Genomic DNA, 19,274 nt, shown 5'->3' with positions numbered 1-19,274 from the left:
CTTTCTTCCCTGGAGTCCAGTGACACTGCCACCAGGTCCCCCTTTTGAGGTGTTAGGCTAAAACTCACTTCTGTGGTGGCAGGGGTGGCAGGCACGGTGGCCTTCCCTAGAAGGAGGCCCGCCCGGTGCATTTTTTGGGGTGCACGTGGAACCCGTGGTGTGTTGGGGACCAGGGTGGAGATGTCACCCGTTCAGACACAGGCCCGGCCACGTTCATGGCCTCCGCCCCATCAGCAGAGAGGTTCAGATTTACAGGAGCCAGCGGGGACAGGTGGGGGTGGAATCTGGTCCCCTCTGGGTTCCCAGATCTGCACCCCGGTTTCTGCTTATTCAAACCCCAGATCCAGGAGAGGAGAAGCCTGAGGTCAGAGTGGCTCCCAGATGCCCACGCCCTTCTGCGGCCCTGGAAGGAGCAGGGCCGTTGGTGTGGCCCATGGGCCCTCCTGCCCGTGGGAAGCCATGGACCCCTTTTACGGATGACACAGCATGGCGGCAGGTGGCAAACCCAGATCTGTCCCCCCTTCTTCCTGTCTGCCAGCTGGGCCAGGCTGCCCCTGGCACGGGGACCCCGCTGCAGGAGAAGCAGCTCTCAGCTCAGGTCTCAGGGCCTGCGTCACCTGGGGAGCTGCGCCTAGATGGGTGGCCTGGGCAGTGGGACTCTGGAGGGCACAGGTGATGCAGGACCAGGCCGTTCGCTACTGATGGTGGGTGTTCTCGCAGGGCCTCAGTTCCCTCCCCTTTGAAGGAGGACCTTGGCGGGGTCAGCCCCCGGGGGTCTGGGACCCTGGACCCACTCCTCACATAGAGCTTCATGGTCAGCAGCGCGCACCCCTGAGCTCCCACAGGGCTTAACTGTTGCTGTTGTTACTCGTTCCTGATGGCGGAGAAGAAAAAGAAATGTCAGTATCAACAAAGTCCCCAAGGGAAGAAGTCCCCCAAAGTAGTCAGAGCGCTGCTGCAGCCCAGCTCAAGGGTTAGGCCTCTGACCTGGGGCTGTGTGATGCAGGGCAGGTTACTTGACCTCTCTGTGCTGTGGTGATGAGTGCAGCATGCTTGGTGAGCGGTGGGCTGAGTCTGAACTCTGAGCCTGGAGGGGAGGAGAGAGTGGTTTGCTTCGCTGCGTTTTCCTGAGCTGGGCAGCTGCTTTGGGATCTCCCCATTGCCTGGCCTCGGTTTCCCCATCTGGAATGGGGAGGCTGAGGTGGCTCAGGAGCAATGCCATTGCCCACTCAGAGCTCAGAGACGGTCTTTTCTTTTTCTTTCTTTCTTTGTTTTTTTTTTTTTTGGTGCAGGGGACTGAACTCAGGGGCCCTTGACCCCTGAGCCCCACCCCGGCCCTCGCTGAGTTTTACTGAGAGACAGGGTCTCCCTGAGCGGTTAGGGCCTCGCTGTGGCTGAGGCTTTGAAGTCGCGTCCTCAGAGATGGCTCTTCTCACACCAGGGGACAGCGGGCGCTTCTCAGCTCTGAGGGTGGGGGTCCGAGCCCCGGAGCTGACCCCGTTGTGGGTCCGGGTCCGTTCTCTGCTGTGTTCAGGTTCCTGTCCGTCAAGGGCCAGGGGACGTGCGGGGCCGGGGTTCGGTGCAGCGCCCTCTGCCCTGCAGCCTGCGGGGTCCCCTTGCTACGCCTGCCTCAGTGTCCCCTTCTGTACAGTGGGCGCTGGAGCCCCGCCGTGGCTGGCTCTGGGGACCGAGTGGAGCAGAGCGAGCCAGAGGCCAGGGAGGCTCTGGGCCGTTGGTCACCCTGATGACGCAGCCCGCCAGGCCCCGAGAGGCCCGGAGCTGCCCAGAGCGGAGCTCGAGTCCCCCCGGCCTGGCCCGCGGCCTGTCTCCCTCGCCCGGAGACCAAAGCCCAGCATCTGTCCCCGGGAGCTGTTTAATATTCTGTCGCGGTAAAATGAACTCATCGGAGCCACCCGAACGCAGCTGAGGCGCCCGCCCGGCCGCCTTTCAGAGGCCCTGGGCCCCCCTTGGGCCTCGCGGGGCTGGCAGCAGCAGCCGGGACAGAGGGGCCCCCTTTTCTTCTTGGTGCCCCTGGGGAGCTGTGTCCCCAAATGGGACTCCTGGAGGGCCAGTGGGGGCTGGGTTTCTGGCCTGTTCAGGGCCTTGTTTGTTCGTGACTGGGAGATTCTGTGTGGGGTCTCCTTGGGGACGCTGGGACAGTTAGGCCGTCCCCAAACCCTTCCTCTGACTGTCCCCCACCCAGCCTCCAAGGGGAGGCCGGAAGCCCCAGCCCACAGCCGCCCCGAGGACGCTGAGCCTCACAGGGCTGCCGACTCCCTGGGGCTCCTGGGGACGTTTATTCTCCTTCCCATTTGACAGGTGAGAAGACTGAGGCCCCCGAGGTGAGCTGGCTTCTCGTGTCACTAGGAAGTGACCAGGCAGGGCCTCAACCAGAACCCGGCTCTGGCCACCGAGCCCTGTTCTCAGGGCCCCCACCACCTGCAAGGCCACCCTGAGGTGGAGTGGCATGGCAAGCTGTGGACCCTGGCTCCTAGGCATACAGTGGGTGCCCCTTAAGTGCCAGCTGTCACTGTGACCTGATGACTCTGTCCCAGCTGCTGCGCCCGCGGCCCTCCCTGGTCCTTGAACACCTCGGGTTCCTCCAAAGCAGGAGCACAAAGTGCTCCAGGTGGGAGCCGGCTCCGTTTCCCGTAATCATCTGTGATAGTTAGTCCTGGGCAGCTTCTCTGCTGAGGCCCAGCCAGGCGGTGGGGGGATGTCCCTCCGCGGGGCTGCTGGGGGACGGGGTGTCCTGGCCTGGGAGCCCCATCGGGGCTTAAGCCCGCAGCAGCGGTTTCTCCCCAGGCAGGGAGCTCCAGGAGGGCTGGTCTGGGGACCTGGCAGCACCGTTCCTCTGTCCCTATGTACCAGAGGGACTCAGCACAGAGTGCTGGACTTAGTCCCCTCTGCAAGTGGCCCAAAGCAGAGCTGGGTCCACAGCCTCTGAGAGAGCCCAGCGCTGGATCTCCAGCCGTGGAATCCAAGGGGGAGCATTTTCCCCCTCCCTGTGGCGCCTTGTGCCCAACCCTTGCGCTCTCAGCCTCAGTTTTCCTTGGCTGTGAAACGGGGGTAACTTGACCATCCAGTGCAGGGGCCGCCATCTTCCTGTCCAGGTCAGGCTGTGAATGTTTGGGGGTTTTCAGCCCAGAGTTTCTCTGTCACTGCTTCCTGACCCCAACCTGGTCATGCAGGAGAGGCCGCAGTGTCCCCGGGCCGGTGTCGTGGCTGACGCAGCTCTGCTTAGGAACACCGGAATCTGAATTTCATATGATTCTCATTTGTTATGAAACAGCCTTCCTACTTTTCAACCATTAAATAATGTCAGATGAAAATTCTTATCTCTTGGGCTACAAAAATAGAGTCCCCCAAGTCTACAGTCGTGGTGGGCCAGATTGGGCCCCATCCCAGCCCGCACATCCAAAGAGGAAGTTAAAAACAGCTGTGTACTAACCTGGAGGGACATGATAACCATCCCCTTCGGCAGCTTATTCCTGTACCTTTACACTTTCTTGAGTGTTTCTCTGCCTAAGGCAGGACTACTATCTACATTGCAGAAAAATCAAGGTTCAGAGAGGCAAAGCACTTTGTCCAAGATCACACAGCTGGGAAAAGAAAGGAGTGGGACCTGAACCCACTGGGTTCTCTGCTCACCCCAGGGCCTGCTGGAGAGGGCTCCAGGGTCCTCTTGGCAACTGAAGTGCTGGAAATCACCTTGGCCTGGGAGCCTGCCTCCCTCCCTGAGCATCAGTTTCTCCATCTGGGAATGGCCCCCTTCGACCTCCTGTCTGCTGGACCGGGTGTCTCCCAGTCAACCAGTATTGGCTCTGTCTTGCTGCAAAGGGTCATGGGTGCATGTGCTGTGCTGGCCAGAGAGGACTTGGGTGGGGGGTGGGGCGTTGGGCGGGAGTTTTAATCCTGGCCTGGCCTTGACCCGTCTTCTGTCCTCAGGCAGGTCGCTGTTTCTCTGGGTCTCAGTTTCTCCCCCTCTGTGACTGGACTAGGTCAGACCACAGGTTCAAGGTCAGGCGCTCACCCGGTTGATCAGGGCCCTCTGGCTGCAGCATCGTCGCTGGGAAGGAGCCAGGCTGAGCCGGTGCCGCAGTTGTTCAGCCAGGTCAGCTGTGGGCTCCAGGAGAAGTGCGCGTTGCTGGGCACTTTGTCTTTGTGGCTCCCCGGACCCGCAGTAGACCTCCGCCCACGGAAGCTTCTGTTTGAAATGACAAGAGTTTGCCTCTTGCAAGAAAGCCCTGGTGGCCCGGTGACTGCTGCAGACTGGCGTTGACCAGCGCGCCCCAGAACTTTCCTCAAGCACAGAAATGCCCTCCGCCTGCCCTTCCCAGCGCGGTGTCCTCGGGCACAGGCAGCTGTCAAACCCCTGAAATGCAGTGATTTGTGAGCAGGGGATTGATTTTAAACTTTATTTAATTTAAAAACGTAAAAGCCACCCGTGCTAGAGGCTGGACACCCCAGGCCTGCATTTGGAGAGCCTGGGCTTCTAGGGGTTCCGGGAGCGCGTCCTTGGGTGGCAGCCTGGTGCTTGGCCACAGGGACAGGAAGCTCTCCTTGCCCCGCCCATAGGCAGCTGGCCCCGCCTCTGCAGGGATGTTGCCCAGGTGGGTGGGCATTGCCCAGGTGGGCGGGCTCTGTCTGGTGGGCGGGCTCTGTGCAGGTGGGCGGGCTCAGTGTAGGTGGGCGGGCTTTGTCCAGGTGGGCGGGCTCTGTCTGGTGGGCGGACTCTGTGTAGGTGGGCGGGCTCAGTGTAGGTGGGCGGGCTTTGTCCAGGTGGGCAGGCTCTGTCTGGTGGGCGGGCTCTGCGCAGGTGGGCGGGCTCAGTGTAGGTGGGCGGGCTCTGCGCAGGTGGGCGGGCTTTGTCCAGGAGGGCCGGCTCTGCGCAGTCTCTCCTGCACCCCAGGCCTCCCTGGGAGGGCTCCTGGATACCTGGGCTCAGACCCCGAGTGGATGAGGTCCGTCCTGCATCAGATCCCGCCTTCAAGGGTCATGTATGTGAGGTTCTCATCCCCAGTGGCCTCACTGTTCCAGGTGCAGAGTGGGCAGGCTGAGAGGGGAGGTGGGGAGTGCGTTTTCTTCTTTCCTTCCTCTCTCCCACCTGAACCCTGACCCTGTTTCTGATGTGAACAAAAGGAGAAGAGGCCTTGGAAACTGACTTGGCTGTATCTTGAGTCAGCTGTTCTGTGCCGTGTGATGGGGGGCAAGTCACCCCCTCTCTGAACCTTTAAAGGGAACAACGGCCGCCCCCTGAAGGAAGACTGCAGCGCCGTGTACCTGTGCTTAGGATGGGTCTGGTTGTGGTCCGGTTCCTGGGAAAGGGTGAGGTCCTTGCCCTCCAGTGCCCTGATTCTAAGGACAACATCAAAACAAATCCAGCCAAGGCCCCACCCAGCCCGCCCCTCCTGCCCAGAGGGCGCCAGGGCTGTGGGGGGGTCATTTAGCTGATGCTCACACCTGGAATTGACCCCCACTCATCCCGGAGGTTTTCCCAGCAGGTTGGCTGGGGTGGGGCGGGGTGGGGTGCTGGTTGGGGGAGGGGCCTCCCTGGGTCCTCGTTCCCAGGGAGGAAGAAGTGGCGGGATCTCCGGCTCTGGCCGAGGGTCAGCTGCGGTCCGCTCTCCTGTACAGACACCGCCGTCTGCTTTTGTGGTCACCACAGGGCCCCAAGCACCGGGAGGGTTCCAGCTTCCAGCTCTCACGGGAAGGCCGCTGGCCCGGCCGGGTTCTGGACGGGGTGTGGACAGACCTCTCAGTCCTGGTCAATCTGGGGACACAGGGTCGGCCGACCTCCAGGGAGGCCCTGTGCCACAGTCTCCCTGGAAGTTTCTGTCCGTCTGTCTGGAGGCCCGGGGGTTGTGCTGTGCGTCTTGGCTATTTTAGAGATTCCCTGGGGTTTGTCCTTGCCCCTGCGGGTGGACATAGCGGGCACCTGTGTGGCAGCTGCCAGGGCCGCAGTGGGAGCCGGGGTCGAAGCCCTCCTGGGAGCTGCAGCAGGCCACAGGACATTTGCAAGCAGTCATACAGAGCGCATGTTAGGCAGGGGTCTGGGAGAGCCCGAGGCAGGAGGCCGCCAGGTGAGGGGAGGAGGGACACAGGTGGCCCAGGTAGAGGGGACAGCTGGCGGGAGAAGTGTACCCCCTTGGTGACAGTGCGCTGCTTCTGGTGAAGCGGGGACCCAGCGCTGGCGTGCGCTGTGGGGCCGCACAGGTCTCTGCCCTGATGCGCTTGCGCCCCCAGCCTGGTCTCCTGGGCCTGGGCCTGCCTGACCCCAGGGACAAGGGCTGTGACCTCTGCCTGGGAGCAGAGTCTCTGGTCTTAACCCTCCTCCATCCCAGAGGCACGGCGGAAATCCCTCCAGAGCTGCCGCGTCCTGGGAAGATCCTGGGGGTGAGGCCGTTGACTCAGTCACGCACCCCTGCGCCCGCCTCTTCCCACACTCCCTGCCCACACCCCACCTTTCCAGGTCAATGCCAGAACTCGCTGACACCCGGGGCGTGGCGGCCGCTCCAAGCCAATCAGCACCTCCCAACGCTCTCCCACCCCCAGGGCAGGGATGAGCGCACTTTTCCCAGCAGTCCGCAGGGGAACTTGGGGTGGGGAACACCTACTCTTCGGGTCACAATCCTGGCAGTCAGCTCTCCTGCCACTTATAAAGAGGACGGCAGCTCCGAGAGGGCAAGTGGTACTCCTGAGGTCACACAGCTTCGGGCAGGGCCTCATGCTGATTTCCTGGGGCTGGAGAGGAGAGCTCAGTCTGATCAAGTGGGAATCGTTCCCCAGAAGCCAGGGAAGGGCTGAGGGGCAACACAGGCAGCCCGGGAGCTTCCTCCCCATTGTTGTGATGGATGCAACCAGCCAGCTCCTTCTAAACCCAAAATAGCTGCAACTGCTCCACCCATCTCTCTTCTCCAGGCCAGGCAGAATCAGGGCCTGGTTAAAAAGACACAGGCAGGCTCTGGACTCATGTGGACCCAGGTTCAAATCCAGCCCTGCCATTTCCCAGCTGCAACACCTTGGCCCTCCTAGGCTGTTCAGGGGATGAGTCAGCTCAACCATGAGCATCACAGGCTGTTCCTGGGATTACCAGGCTTGCCCAGCCTGTCACTGTCTACTGGAGTTGAGGCCATGAGAGGCTTCAGGACCTGCCACCTGTCTCCTGTGGCCCAGCATGGTAGGCTGGCTCGGCCTCAGAGACCCGCCCTTCTTGTGCTGTGTTTGTGGACACATCTTGGTGGTGGTGGTATTATTATTATTATTATTATTATTATTATTATTATTTTGGTACTAGGGCTTGAACTCAGGGTCCCTCGACCACTGAGCCCCACCCCCAGCCCTATTCTGTGTTTTATTTAGAGACAGGGTCTCACCAAGCTGCTTAGGGCCTCACCATTGCTGAGGCTGGCTTTGAACTCACGATCCTCCTTCCTCAGCCTCCCGACTGCTGGGATGACAGGCGTGCGCTATGGCGCTGGCCGGAATCATTATTATTTGAGAGATTTCTACGAGGCCTCCCCCACCCACGTTTCATATTTTATGGGTTCTTAAACAGGAGGTCAGAAAGGTTTCCACGGCAGCCCAAGAAGGATGGCCCATGCCAGAGTGAATCATAGGACCTTTCGGATCCCTTAAGGCCATGGTGCAGATCGTCACATACCAGGGGCATATGCTGAGCACCTGCTGGGCGCCCAGGACTGCTTCCTCTTCAGGGGAACCTGGGTCAATGACCACGTCTCACCCTCAGGCTCAGGCTCAGCCGGCCTCCTCTGTCCAGGGCCTGGGAGCAGATAGATTTATACAAAGTGATGGTTAATTTTTTGTGTCAACTTGATGGGGTCGCAGGGTGCCCAGATATTCACGTAGCCATTATTTCTCTGAAAGACCCTGAGCAGTGCCTACGGTCTTTGCCTCAACTAGGTGGAAGAGCCACAAAGAAAATGCAAACACACTCGCTTGGCTGTGTTCCAATAAAACTTTATTTGCAGAGGCAGACGGTGAGCCGGCCCGGCCCATGTGCTGGGGTCTACTACCCTCACAGGTTCTTCATCTGTGAAACGGGGCTGAGAGGAGTCTGCCTCCCGGTCTCTGTGGGGATTAGCGTGGGACAGAGCAGAACCTGGCTGGGTGTGGGCTGTGATCCTTATCTGTCATTGCTAATAGTCTCCTGTCACTTGGGCCATAGCCCTGCCCCGCGGGCCTGTGATCTCATTTCACAGCTGAGGAGACTGAAGCACGGATCAGGTAGCTGTCCCTCCACCCGTCTGTCACCGTCGGGTGACCTGGGCCGCATCTGCACCCCTCCTCGGGCCTGGGACCTTCAGAAAGGACTCGCTGATGTGATGCGTGGGTCACATGGTCACACGCTCTGTGTGGGGGACATGGAGGGACAGAGGTGGTGTCCCTGGTAGGGGTCACCAGCTGAGTGGGAATAGAACTGGGTGGCCTGGTTAGAACAGGGCTTTCTCCGGGGCCACTGGGTGGGTAGTGGTGGGGGCCCTGGCCTTCCTTGCTCAGAGAGGGAGAACCAGGGCCCTTGTGTGTTCCTGGCTCGGGTGTCCTGTGCCACAGCCGGAGTGAATGGGGTCGGGCAAGGCTTTTATAAATTCGGACAGATTCACAGTACGCTGCACCTGCTCAAGAGCCTGCTGTGGCTCCCTATTGCTCACAGGAATGAGGTCCAAACTCCTTCCATGACTGATCCCACGTGAACCTGGCAGCTTCCTCTTCTCCTATTTCCACCCCGGGGCCTGGGGCCGGCCTTTTAAGATTTTTTCTGAAGAAGTCACACTGGGCTTGAGGTGGCCCTCTTGCTCTGTCCCTTGCCAACCTTTGCGCTCACCTGTCACCCCCAGCACACATCTCAAGTTCTTCCTGGCTCCCCGACCCCGGCCCCAGCCCCAGCCCTGGGTGTCACGTGGGCACCTGCTGTCCCACCGGGCTCCTAGCAGGAGAGGGGACCAAACCCACTTCTCAGATGAGGAAATGGGGACGTGGGGAGCCCAAGGGGCTGATTGGGGTGGCACAGCGTGGCAGTGCCCGGTGGGGGTGGTTTCAGACCCAGGCCTCTGTCTCTGAAGTGCGTGACGGTCCCACGGCTGTCCCCCGTGCAGAGCCCTCCTGGGGACCCAGCAGGGCTGTGGGGACTGAGGTGGTGAGCAGGCCCGTGTCCTCCCTGCCCACTCCGCTGAGCGGCGTCCCAGAGCCTCCGCTGCCCCTGATGGGGAATGAGTCCCCGAAGCCCCCGGAACAGCCACCCAGCCCCAGGCCCGGGAGAGCTGCCCAGTGACAGCAGGCTTGGGGGACCCGGCTCCTGCCTCGGCCCGGGGAGCCCAGGGCTGTTTCTGAGCGCAGCGTGTGGTGGCTCGGGGAGCCGTCTGCTGAACAGCTCACGCGCTCCGCATCCTGGGAACCTGGGGAGGCCTCCCAGTGCTGAGTTGCTCCAGGTTACACGCTCAGAGAGGTACAGCGTCCTGCCTAAGTCGGCTCAGCACTGTGTCTAACAGCGTAGCAGCGACTTGGGTGTGATAGGGTGTGGGAAGTCGCTGGGCTGCCCATGGGGTCTCAGATAGAATGATTCTGGTGACCCTGGGTGGCAGCGACCGTTACTGCGTCATCCAGAGCCATGCTGAGGCTTGGCCTGCAGTGTCCCTGTGTCTCCTCCTGAGGCCCTGCGTCCCTCGGGTCTGGATGAGGACCTGAGGCGGGGCCTTCCCCTCCCAGCCTGGGCGGCAGTGGCTCCCTGCTGGCCGTCTCCTGTCGTGTGTGGAGGACGGTGTGGGCAGGAGGGGCTGGCGCCCAGCTGCCCTGGGCCGTCACGTCTCGGTGCGTACGGCCATGAGTGGCCCTGGGGTACGCAGGCCTCATCTGTCACAGGTCACTGGCTGCATGGTTGGAAGCTCCGGGTCCAGGAGGCCGCACGGAGGCCCCCGGCCCCCAGAGGCCGCCCGCCCCTCTGTCCACTCCCCCGACGTGGCCCTTTGCGTCCCCTCCTTCGGGGCCGGGGCAGGTCCCCAGCCCTCAGTCCCTGCTGTGTCCTGTCCGCCCTGGGCTCCGGGAGGCCTGGTCCGCTCTGCCCTTGATGCTGTCCCCTGCGGAGCCCTGGGCCAGCTCAGTCCAAGTGACAGCTGCCCGCAGCCTGGTCAACTTGGATCAGTCTCCAGGGCTCCCAGGCCTGCCCAGCGGCTAGCACCGGCTGCCACAGCCCAGGGCCCCCCCCAGCCAGCCTGCACCGGGGCCAGAGGGCACCCGGGCCTGCTCTCCAGGAGCCCAGCCAGGCCTGCGCTGCACGGTGACAGTGGCTCTGCACGCACTGAGGCTCATCAGGGCCCATCCCCAGCTGCTGGGTGACCCTGGTTCCTTCCCATCCCATCTGTGAGCCTTGGGCCCTTGTCCTAAAAGCAAGTCACTGTTGACCAGAGAGAGGGGGAGGCGGTCCCCTGGGACAGCTGGTCCCCAGGCGAGGCTCCACGGGGCCGGGTGTGGCCAGACACTGTCACCTGCAGGAGAGTGCAGAGCCTGCAGGGGACCCAGGTGCAGGGCTGGGCTGGAGGGAGGCCGTCCCCTGGGCCTGCCTGGCCCCTGCGAGATGCCCAGGTGGGGTGTCTCTCAGGCTCTGGACACTGTCCCTGGGTCCCTGATCCTCGGGGTGTGGGTGCTGGTTCCCTGCACTAGGGCCGAGACGTCTCAGGGTCCCTCACTTTGGGAGGCTCCTGCCTACATCAGGGTAAGACTGCAGTGCGCCAAAGGAACAGGGGGTCGCACAGACAGTCACCCCCTGGCATTTCAGAGAAGACCAAATAGGCCCAGAGAGGTACCGTGTCCTGCCCGAGGTCACACAGCAAGTGGGAAACAGAACCGAGATGAGGATGTCCCCCATGGAAACAGTGAACAAAGGCTTCTCTGGTGGCTGCCGCGTGCCAGGGAGCAGAGAGACAGTCCGGAGTCACATAGGCATTTGTCCTAGCCCCCCCCCCCGCCCCACTGGACTCTGCTGGCCCTCACTAGAGGTACTGCCAGCCCCCTCTGCAGGTCGACCTGCCTGGGGCCGTGGAGCTGGTGGGCAGCAGGCCTGTGTGGGGTCCAGGGCAGGATCTGAACCCAGGCCTCCGAGCTCTGGTCAGAGCTGTCCCCAGCTGTCAAGCGTGGGCAGGGGCAGGCAGAGCCCAGCTGTGGGTCATGGGATTGCTGTGTTCCTGCTTGTTTGGTGGCCATGAAGACCCCTGGTCTGCCACCAGCGTCCGGCTGGGATTTGCTTTTGCTGCCCCTGAGCCCAAGACACCCCCGGGCCCCATCCTGCAGCTCGGAGGAGGGACGGGGCCAGGGCCGAATGTGGACATGCCCCGCTGGAGCCCTCCGTAGGGTCACGGGTTCTGCAGAAGGGCTGTTTGGGTTTGGGGGTGACTGCTCAGGACCCCGCTGGGGGTGGGGTCCTGGGGACTGGTCTCGCCGTGGGCTGGGAGCCCCCGCCCAACCAGGGAGGGCCTGGGTTCCACCCCCAGCACTAAAGACAAGCCTGGTCTGGGACGGACCCCTGAGGGCGGGAGCACTATTTCCTGAGCACCTGCTAGGTGTGGCGCCGCGTGACCCGGTGTCGCTGGGCCAGGAGCTGGGGACGCCCTTGCCCATTTCACGGGGATAAAGCTGAGGCTCAGGGAGAGAAGCCCGAGGCCGACCTGCTGCGGAAGGCGCCAGGGACCGAGATCCAGACCTGGGTCACCTGACACCGCAGACCCCAGGGTACTCTCCGTCTGGGGTGGCCTGTGGGGGCGGGGCCTGACTCAGACCTTGCCCTTGGGTCAGCAGCGTTTCCGGCCAGAACTAGGCAGAGCCAGGTCCCATTACGTCACAGGTGGGGGCGGGGCCACGTGCCAGGGGCGGGGCCTCGTGCCAGGGGCGGGACCACGTTCCAGGGGCGGGGCCTCGTGCCAGGAGCGGGGCCTCGGCACCTCACGGCAGGGGCACTGGAGAAGTGTCGCCCGGGGTGGCTGCCAAATGGGACAGCAGGAGTCAGCAGAGGGGAGGAGGGAGGTCATGCCAAGCCTGCGGCTTCACCCTGAGGGCAGTGGGGAGCCATGGAAGGTTCTAGCCGGAGAGAGGTCTCTGGTTGGCTTCGGAGGCCCGCGCGGTTCACACAGGAGCATGGGGGCAGCGAGGGATCACGGAGGCCTGGGGGCTGGGGACAGGCGTGTGTGCAGCGGCCGTGGGGAGGCCCAGAGAGGAGCTGGCCCAGCCCTGTGGCGGCCATCCTGGGGCCTTACTTCCAGTCCCAGCAGCCAGCCGCTAGCAGAGTGACACCTGTCACAAAAGTCCCCTCCCAGGTCCAAGAAAAGGGGAAACCAGACTCACCTGCGCTCTTGGGATCCGGGAGGAGACAGGTGCCCGGGCCGTGCTGCTGCTGCGAGTCTCAGTGACAATCCCAGGGACTCAGCCTGGCCCCAGTCCCCGCCGGCACAGAAAGTGCCCCAAGTGGCAGGGCCAGCCCTGGCCATCTCCAGAGCCGGGCTGCTGAGGGCTGGGGACTCGGGGCCCTGACCTTTGTGTGGGGCCTGGCCTTTATTATCTCATTTAGTTCTCCCCACAGCGGCCAGGGGGACCCCGATGTGGTCCTGGCTCACAGCTGGCCCAGGGCACTGGCCACTCTGTCCCCCTCCTCCACACCCTTGGCCGTCCCCCTGGTGGGCACAGGGACAGAAGGTGGCTGGGCCAGAAATTCCCTGCCCGAGGATCCCAGGGTGGCAGGGTGGCTGTCCCCGGCCCCAGCTCCCGCGTCTCACCCAAACCGAGGCGGCTCTGGGGTGGATTTTCAGAGAGGGAAACCTGGGATCCCATGGGGGGCCTGAAGAAGGGAGGGGACAGCCGAGTGTCCCCAGGTGGTGGCAGGTGCCCTCCCCTGCCCTCGGCCACCCTGGCCGCAGCTTGCGGCGCTTCACCTGGAGGGCGCTTTCATCCCTCGGAGTGGCCTGTCACCTCCCCCCAACGCAGGTCCTGGAGCTGTGGTGACAGGCACAGAGGCCCCTGCTGCACACAGAGTGGCCCCTGTCACTTTTGAATCCCGTGGGAGAAAAGGGGCCACTGATTATTTCACAAGTGCCTCTGGCACCTGCTGCCCATTCTCTCTTCCCCTTGGTGAAGGTGACTGTCCCCACTGTGGGTCAAGATGTGCCCAAGATGACATCTGACCTGGGGCTTGTGGCGCGAGGGACAGTAAGGGCAGCCCACCTCCAGGCCTCTACCGTGGGCCCGGGACACAGGCGGCCTGTCCTGGCTGATAGAGGTCCTGACAGCTGTCCTTGCTGGGCAGCCTGGCCCATCTGTCCCCACCCGCCAGAGGCCCCTCGGGCTGCGCTGCCCCAGGGGGGAGGCCCCAGGGGTCCTGTGTGTAGAGGCCACTCGTCCCTGCCTCTGGGACCGCCCCGCCCGTCAGTGCCAGCTCTTTCCGTTATATGGACCTCAAGCTGTTCTGAGATGGGCCCGGAATCGCCACCGCCAAGTGACAGATGGGCAAACTGGGGTCTGTGGATTCTGTGGACAGGAGCTATTGGCCTGGGCACCTGGGGCCTCGAGGGGGGCGCCCACCTCACCCGGCGCCTCAGTCTTCCAGTCTGTCAAGTGGGGACGAGGCGCTGGGCACTGCCCTGCCTCCCCTCTGCAGCCACAGTTGGCAGTGACCAGGTGGGACACGTGACAGTACCCACCGGGTGCCCTGGTGCCACAGCCCGGGCCATCCCCAGCCCCAGGGACTCGGCAGGGGACGGTTCTGTCTCTGGTGCTGGTGTGGGGAGGGACGGCCGCCTGTCGTCCTGAGGCTCGGGGACCCAGGGCCTCTCCCCTACTGGGGCAGGCTGTGACTTGAGGGTCTTCTTTGGGACTGATTTATCTGCCGCCCCAGGGGCCACCGTCCCAGGGCGTGTTGGGTCCCCGCTGGAGCGAGTCCCCAGAGGATGGGTTTGGTCTTGCTGGGGTGTCCAGAGCTCACCAATGGCCACGCGCTCCCTTAAGGACACCTGTGGACACCAGGCTGCGGTGGTGCTCCCTCCTCCTGGGCTCAGGCTGGGGGAGTCCCAGGCCTGTGCTCTGTGGCACTGGGCCAGTGTTTCACCCTCTCTGGGCCCCAGCGCCGGGTCACCCAGTGCCACGAGAGTCCCTGGACTCCTCCTTCCCGATGCTGCTGGGGAAACCCCACCAAGGGAGGCGGGTGGGGACCCAGGTGGGGTCTTGGCACGCCTCAGTTTCCTGTCTGTAGAGTGGGTGTGAACGTGAGGGTCCCCAAGGCGCTCGGCCGCCCCCAGCAGATCTTGCAGCCTAGGAAATCCCACCAGGCCTCTTTCCCAGGAAGCGGGTCTTCTGGCACTGCCCCTTGGTCATCAGCTCCAGGGGGGGGCGAAGCCTGTGTCTGTCCTGTCTCTGCCTCAGTCCACAAGGCGGGCGCGCTGCCTGGCACATAGTAGTTCCTCAGTAAGGGCTCATTCATCAGGTGAAAGAGGGAAGGATCCTGAGTCACCCCTGGCCTGGCGTGGGTCTGTCCCTCTGGGAGGGTCCTCCCTGTAGGCCAGGGCCTCCTGCCTGATCCCAGAGGGCAGGCTGGGCCGCAGCGACTCCTTCCAGGCCCAGGCCCTGGGTGGCCTTCAGTGTCCGGGTGTCCCCTGCAGCCACCGCTGGGCCCCCACCCTCAATTCCCGCCTTCTCCACGGCTCCCGAGGCAGACGGTCAGTTAGTCTGTAATCAAATGAAACTTCCTGTCCCTTCCTGGCTGCGTGACCTTGGGCAGGCTATGTGCCCTCTCTGAAGAAAGAGAATAATCCGAGTTCTGGTGACGCTGGTCCCTGGACACTGGACAACAGTAAATTCAAGTCCCCCCAAACTCTGCTCCGTTCTTTCTCCACCTCACCCTCAGAGCTCGCAGGTCTGTGCTCCTGGTCTGATTCACACTAAGGTGTGAATGGCCTCCAGATTCCGCCTTGAGCATGTCTAACAGACATCATGGAGATCTGTGGTCTCTTGGGGTCTGTGAGGAGGGAATCGGGGGGATTTTCAGGGTACACAGGATGAATGGTCTTCCTCATCGCTGGTCTGTAAAGTTCCCTCACACAGCAGCTGGGGATGGTACTTCGATGCTGGTAGGGAGTCCAGCCTTGGTTTTTGCTGCCTTGCGGGCTTCAGAGGCTGCCTTTTTTTGGGGGGATGGGGTGGGGAAGGTACCGGGGATTGAACTCAGGGGCACTTGACCATGGAGCCCCAGCCCCAGCCCTATTTTGCATTTTATTTAGAGACAGGGTCTCACTGAGTTGCTTAGGGCCTCACTGTTGTTGAGGTTGGCTTTGAACTTGAGATCCTCCTGCCTCAGCCTCCTGAGTCACTGGGATGACAGGCGGATGCCACTGTGCCCGGCTTACAATCTGCCTTTCTGAGGAATGCCCTTCACGTTTCTGTGAACACCTAGTACTCAAAGAGGTCTGTGCCCTTGGTGGACATTTCCATTTTCAGAGGAGGGGACTAGACTCGAGTCCCTTTGTGGGGCTAGCACCCAAGTCTCTCAGCCTTTGGGTTGGAGCTGTGTGTCTCCAGAAAAGTGTCTGTGCCATTCTGGGCTGCCCACTCCTCCTCTGTAAACTGGAGTCAGAAGGCTAAACCCAAAGAAGGGAGGGATGAAAGATAGGCAGCTGTCCCAGGAGGCTCCCCCACCTGTCCCACCCTGTCTCCAAGCTGGGGGGAGGGGCTTGCCCAGCCAGGGGTTGGGGGACTCTGGGCCTCTGCCTGCCCCTGGCTGTGCCCTCTGGGCACCCACAGGCCCCTCCCCATCCTGTCCACTCCCCTGAGGAGGTGCTGGGCATTTCCCCTGCGTGACCTGGTCGGTCCTCTGTGTCTCAGTGTCTTCTCTATGAAGTCGAGGTGACCTCCCTACTTCCCAGGGTTGGCCTGCAGGTGGCCCTGGCTTAAGACGTTTCCGGCACCCATCGGGCCCTGGGCAAATGTCCGTCTGGAGGACCAGAGGACAGGCTGCTGGGGACTGGGACAAGCCCCGCCCCCTCCCCGCGGGCGGGGTCCAGCGAACTCCTACGCGTCCTTCCCCGCCCCCGCTTAGACGCCCCTCCTCCAGGAAGCCCGCCCACCCCCCGTGTCAGTGGCTCTTTGAGACCCCGGGTTGATCTTGCTGGACCTCCACTTCCCAGGGGGACATCGGGACCAACGGCGGGGAGGGACTGCCGCCTCCCAGCCACGACCTCTAGACCCCCAGAGCATCTCTGCCCAGTCGAGGCCCAGGCGTGGCCTCTCCTCTCGACCTCCCTCCCCCAGAGCCGCGCCCACCACTAATCTGCCCTCTCCCTCCTTCTCCCTCCGCAGCCCACGACGCCATCAGCAAGGCCGCGGCCCCGCCCGGCAGCCACTTGCAGTGCCTGTCCGTCCACTGCACCGACGACGTGGGGGACGCCAAGGCCCGCGCCTCCGTGCCCACCTGGCGGTCCCTGCACTCCGACATCTCCAACCGGTTCGGGACCTTCGTGGCCGCCCTCACCTGAGTCGACCAGAGCCCCTCCCCCCAGGCTCTCCCCTCCCCCAACCTGTCCCCCCCCTCCCCCAACCTGTCCCCAGAAAGGGCCACTAGTGCTGCCATGGGTCTTGGTTTTTCGGTCGAGGTTGGTACCTGCTTAGTGGCTTATGGACCCGAAAGGGTTAATTTAAGAGGGCGGGGGATTAAAAAACCTCAAAAGTTTTCTTTTTTTTTTTCTTTCTTTTTTTCTTTTTTAAAGAAACTGCCGCCTGTGTTACAGCGTGACGCTGCCCAGTTAGCCGACTTCCGTGTCCACCTGGGTTTTTCCTGTAGAGAGCTCCCCGTTTCTCTGTAACCCTGGCCCACCCTTTTAGATGACCTCTTTTTTTTTTCTTTATTTTCTTCCCGAAGCTTCTGTGTCCAAGTATTGTTATTTCGTAATAAGACAAGAGTTGCTTTCCTTTTTTTTTTTTTAATTCTCTTTTTATTTTCTTCCCTCCCCCCATCTCCCCCCCCCCCTTTTGTTCACTGCTTATTAAAATGGAAATCCTGGAGAAGAGTACTTTTGGAATATTGCCGGGTGAAGGATTGTCATCGCAATATTATATATTGACACCCAACTGTCATCAGCCAGACAGGAGCCAAACAAGTCCTACCCCTTAGGTATTCCGCCTGCAATTATGTTTTGTCTGTTCCCTAAGAAAATAGAGAGATTTTCCTTCCCACAACACTTCTGGACCCCGGGCTCTTCTTCGGTCTGGCTGTCCTGCTGGAAGCTGGCCCTCCCCGCCTGGATCTGAGGGTGCGTCCAGCTGCCCTGGGAAGGAGGCCCCGCAGTGAGGTTTTTCTCTCCTTTTCTGGGCCTCTGCCTATGGGGAGCCGGGCCTCTGCCTTAGGCCTGGGCTAAGCGGCCTCTGGTCTTCCCGGGATTCCAGGCCCAGGGACCTCAGGTGCCCACGCGGAAGCCTTTGTTCTTTCCTGACTGGGCATTTCCTGGGGACCTAGGGGACTGGGTGTGTCCCCTTCTCTGCTCCTGTTCCTCCCCAGCCAGTCCTGGGAGGATGGGGCCCCTTGCTTGGAGTCCGGGTCCTTTCTCCAGGGCTCTGCCAGCTGCCAGCCTGATCCGGGCCCTTTGTTCTGTAACCTTGGACTCCCTCCCCCCGTTTTGATTTGATTTCTAAAACTAGAGCCATGTCCCCACCTCTCAGGAGGGAACTGCCTCTACTGGGGCAGACGCTGGTGGTCACTGGAGGCCCATGTTGGCAGGGACAGACGGACACCTTGGGGTGCTGCTGACCCTTGCGAAAGGCGTTTGGGACTCTGGGGATGGGGGGGCACACCGATTCCAGGGTGGGTCAGACGAGAAGCCGCGTGACATCGCTTCATTCAGATGGTGACGCTCACTTTTATTTCAGTTTTTCGTTGGCGAGTGGGTTTTTCTAAATGCTCCCTCCCAGGCCCCTGCCTGCGGGGTCCCCAGAGTTTACAGATCCAGTGTCCTTTAGCAAGTGGCCTGAGGCCGGGGCTCCCTGTACCACGCCCACATTGTTTATTTCAAAGAACTTTTCAGTCAAGGGAGAGAAGAGCCCAGGAAACCCTCTGTGTCCCCTGTCCCTCCTCCTCGTTCCCTGGCTGGCCCTTGTGGCTGGGGTCTGGGCCCTCTGACCAGGGGCAGCCCTGGCCACAGGGGTGGACAGAAGCAGGTGGCAGGCAGAGGGAAGGCTTGTTCCCACCACGGGCTGCAGGACGGGCCAGGTGCTGGGCCACACCACCTCCGTGCCCCTGGGGTCCGCTGCGCAGCTGTTGGAGAGCTTCGGGTCGTGGTTCTAGACAGGAGCGGTTTCTCCCTGATGGCTTCAGGCCGGGGAGCAGAGTCTCCCGACCTGTGTCCTGGACTTGGCCACACCGGGCCGCCCGCCCGTGGCCATCGGCCTGTGGTCCTTGCCATTCTAGAAACTTCGGAAGCTTCCAACGTCCTCGCTCCCCACGGGCCCAGCTCGGATCAGCTTTTCGAACAGCCTTAAGCAAAAGGATGGCATTTCCTGTCCTTTGGTTTTCACGGGAAGAATCAAAGCAAATGACGAAAACCCCGACACAGGGGACTCCGGCCTGCACCCGGCGCTCTGCGGGAAGAAGAGGGAGCTGTTCCTATTGCACATGTAAAATAAGGAGACTCGACTCTGCTGTGTGTTAGGCAATCCTGTCGTCTTTTTTGACTCTTAAAAAGAAAAATTCATTTCTGAGATGCTTGGTTGGAAGACTGACAATAGCTCATGAATTGAGTGTTATTTTTTTCTTAATGTAAAGTGCGGTCTTCCGTATTCATGCAGATTGTATATACCTGTATATGTTTTCCTGAGCAGCTAAATAACAATAAATATGACGTTAATGGTGAGTGTGGAGCCTTTGTGGGCGGGGCTGTCTGTGGGCGGGGCTGTATTGGGCGGGGCTGCCTTTGTGGGCGGGGCTGTCTGTGGGCGGGGCTGTCTTTCTCCCCTCCCGCTTTCCGCTTTCCTCTGGATTCTTCAAATTCGCCTGGTGTGTGTGTGTTGACGTTGCTGCACGTTGGGTCACTTCAGGGTTGGTCCCCTTGGTCCCTGTTGACATTTGGAGCCTGATGATTCTTTTTCTTCTTATTTTTTCTTTTTTTGGTACCAGCAACTGAACCCAGGGGCACTTAACCTCTGAGCCCCATCCCCAGCCCTTTTTATGTTTTTATTTAGAGACAGGGTCTCGCTGAGGTTGCTGAGGCTGGCTCTGAACTCGGGATCCTCCTGCC

General features: G+C 61.6%; 1 protein-coding gene across 1 annotated transcript in view; it reads left to right on the top strand.

Annotated features, from left to right (window-relative positions):
* The window catches only part of Mn1 (MN1 proto-oncogene, transcriptional regulator), a 38,856-nt gene extending 22,293 nt beyond the window's left edge, over positions 1-16,563 (top strand). The window contains exon 2 of the mRNA XM_076837195.2: positions 16,348-16,563. Within this exon, the coding sequence (XP_076693310.2) occupies positions 16,348-16,523 (176 nt within the window). The 3' untranslated portion in view covers positions 16,524-16,563. The remainder of the gene's footprint in view (positions 1-16,347) is intronic.
* The last annotated feature ends 2,711 nt before the right edge of the window (positions 16,564-19,274 follow it).

Source organism: Callospermophilus lateralis, chromosome 1, assembly GCF_048772815.1.
Source record: "Callospermophilus lateralis isolate mCalLat2 chromosome 1, mCalLat2.hap1, whole genome shotgun sequence".
In the NCBI taxonomy this organism is placed as follows: Eukaryota; Metazoa; Chordata; class Mammalia; order Rodentia; family Sciuridae; genus Callospermophilus; species Callospermophilus lateralis.
This window is presented reverse-complemented; position numbering and strand designations above follow the sequence as displayed.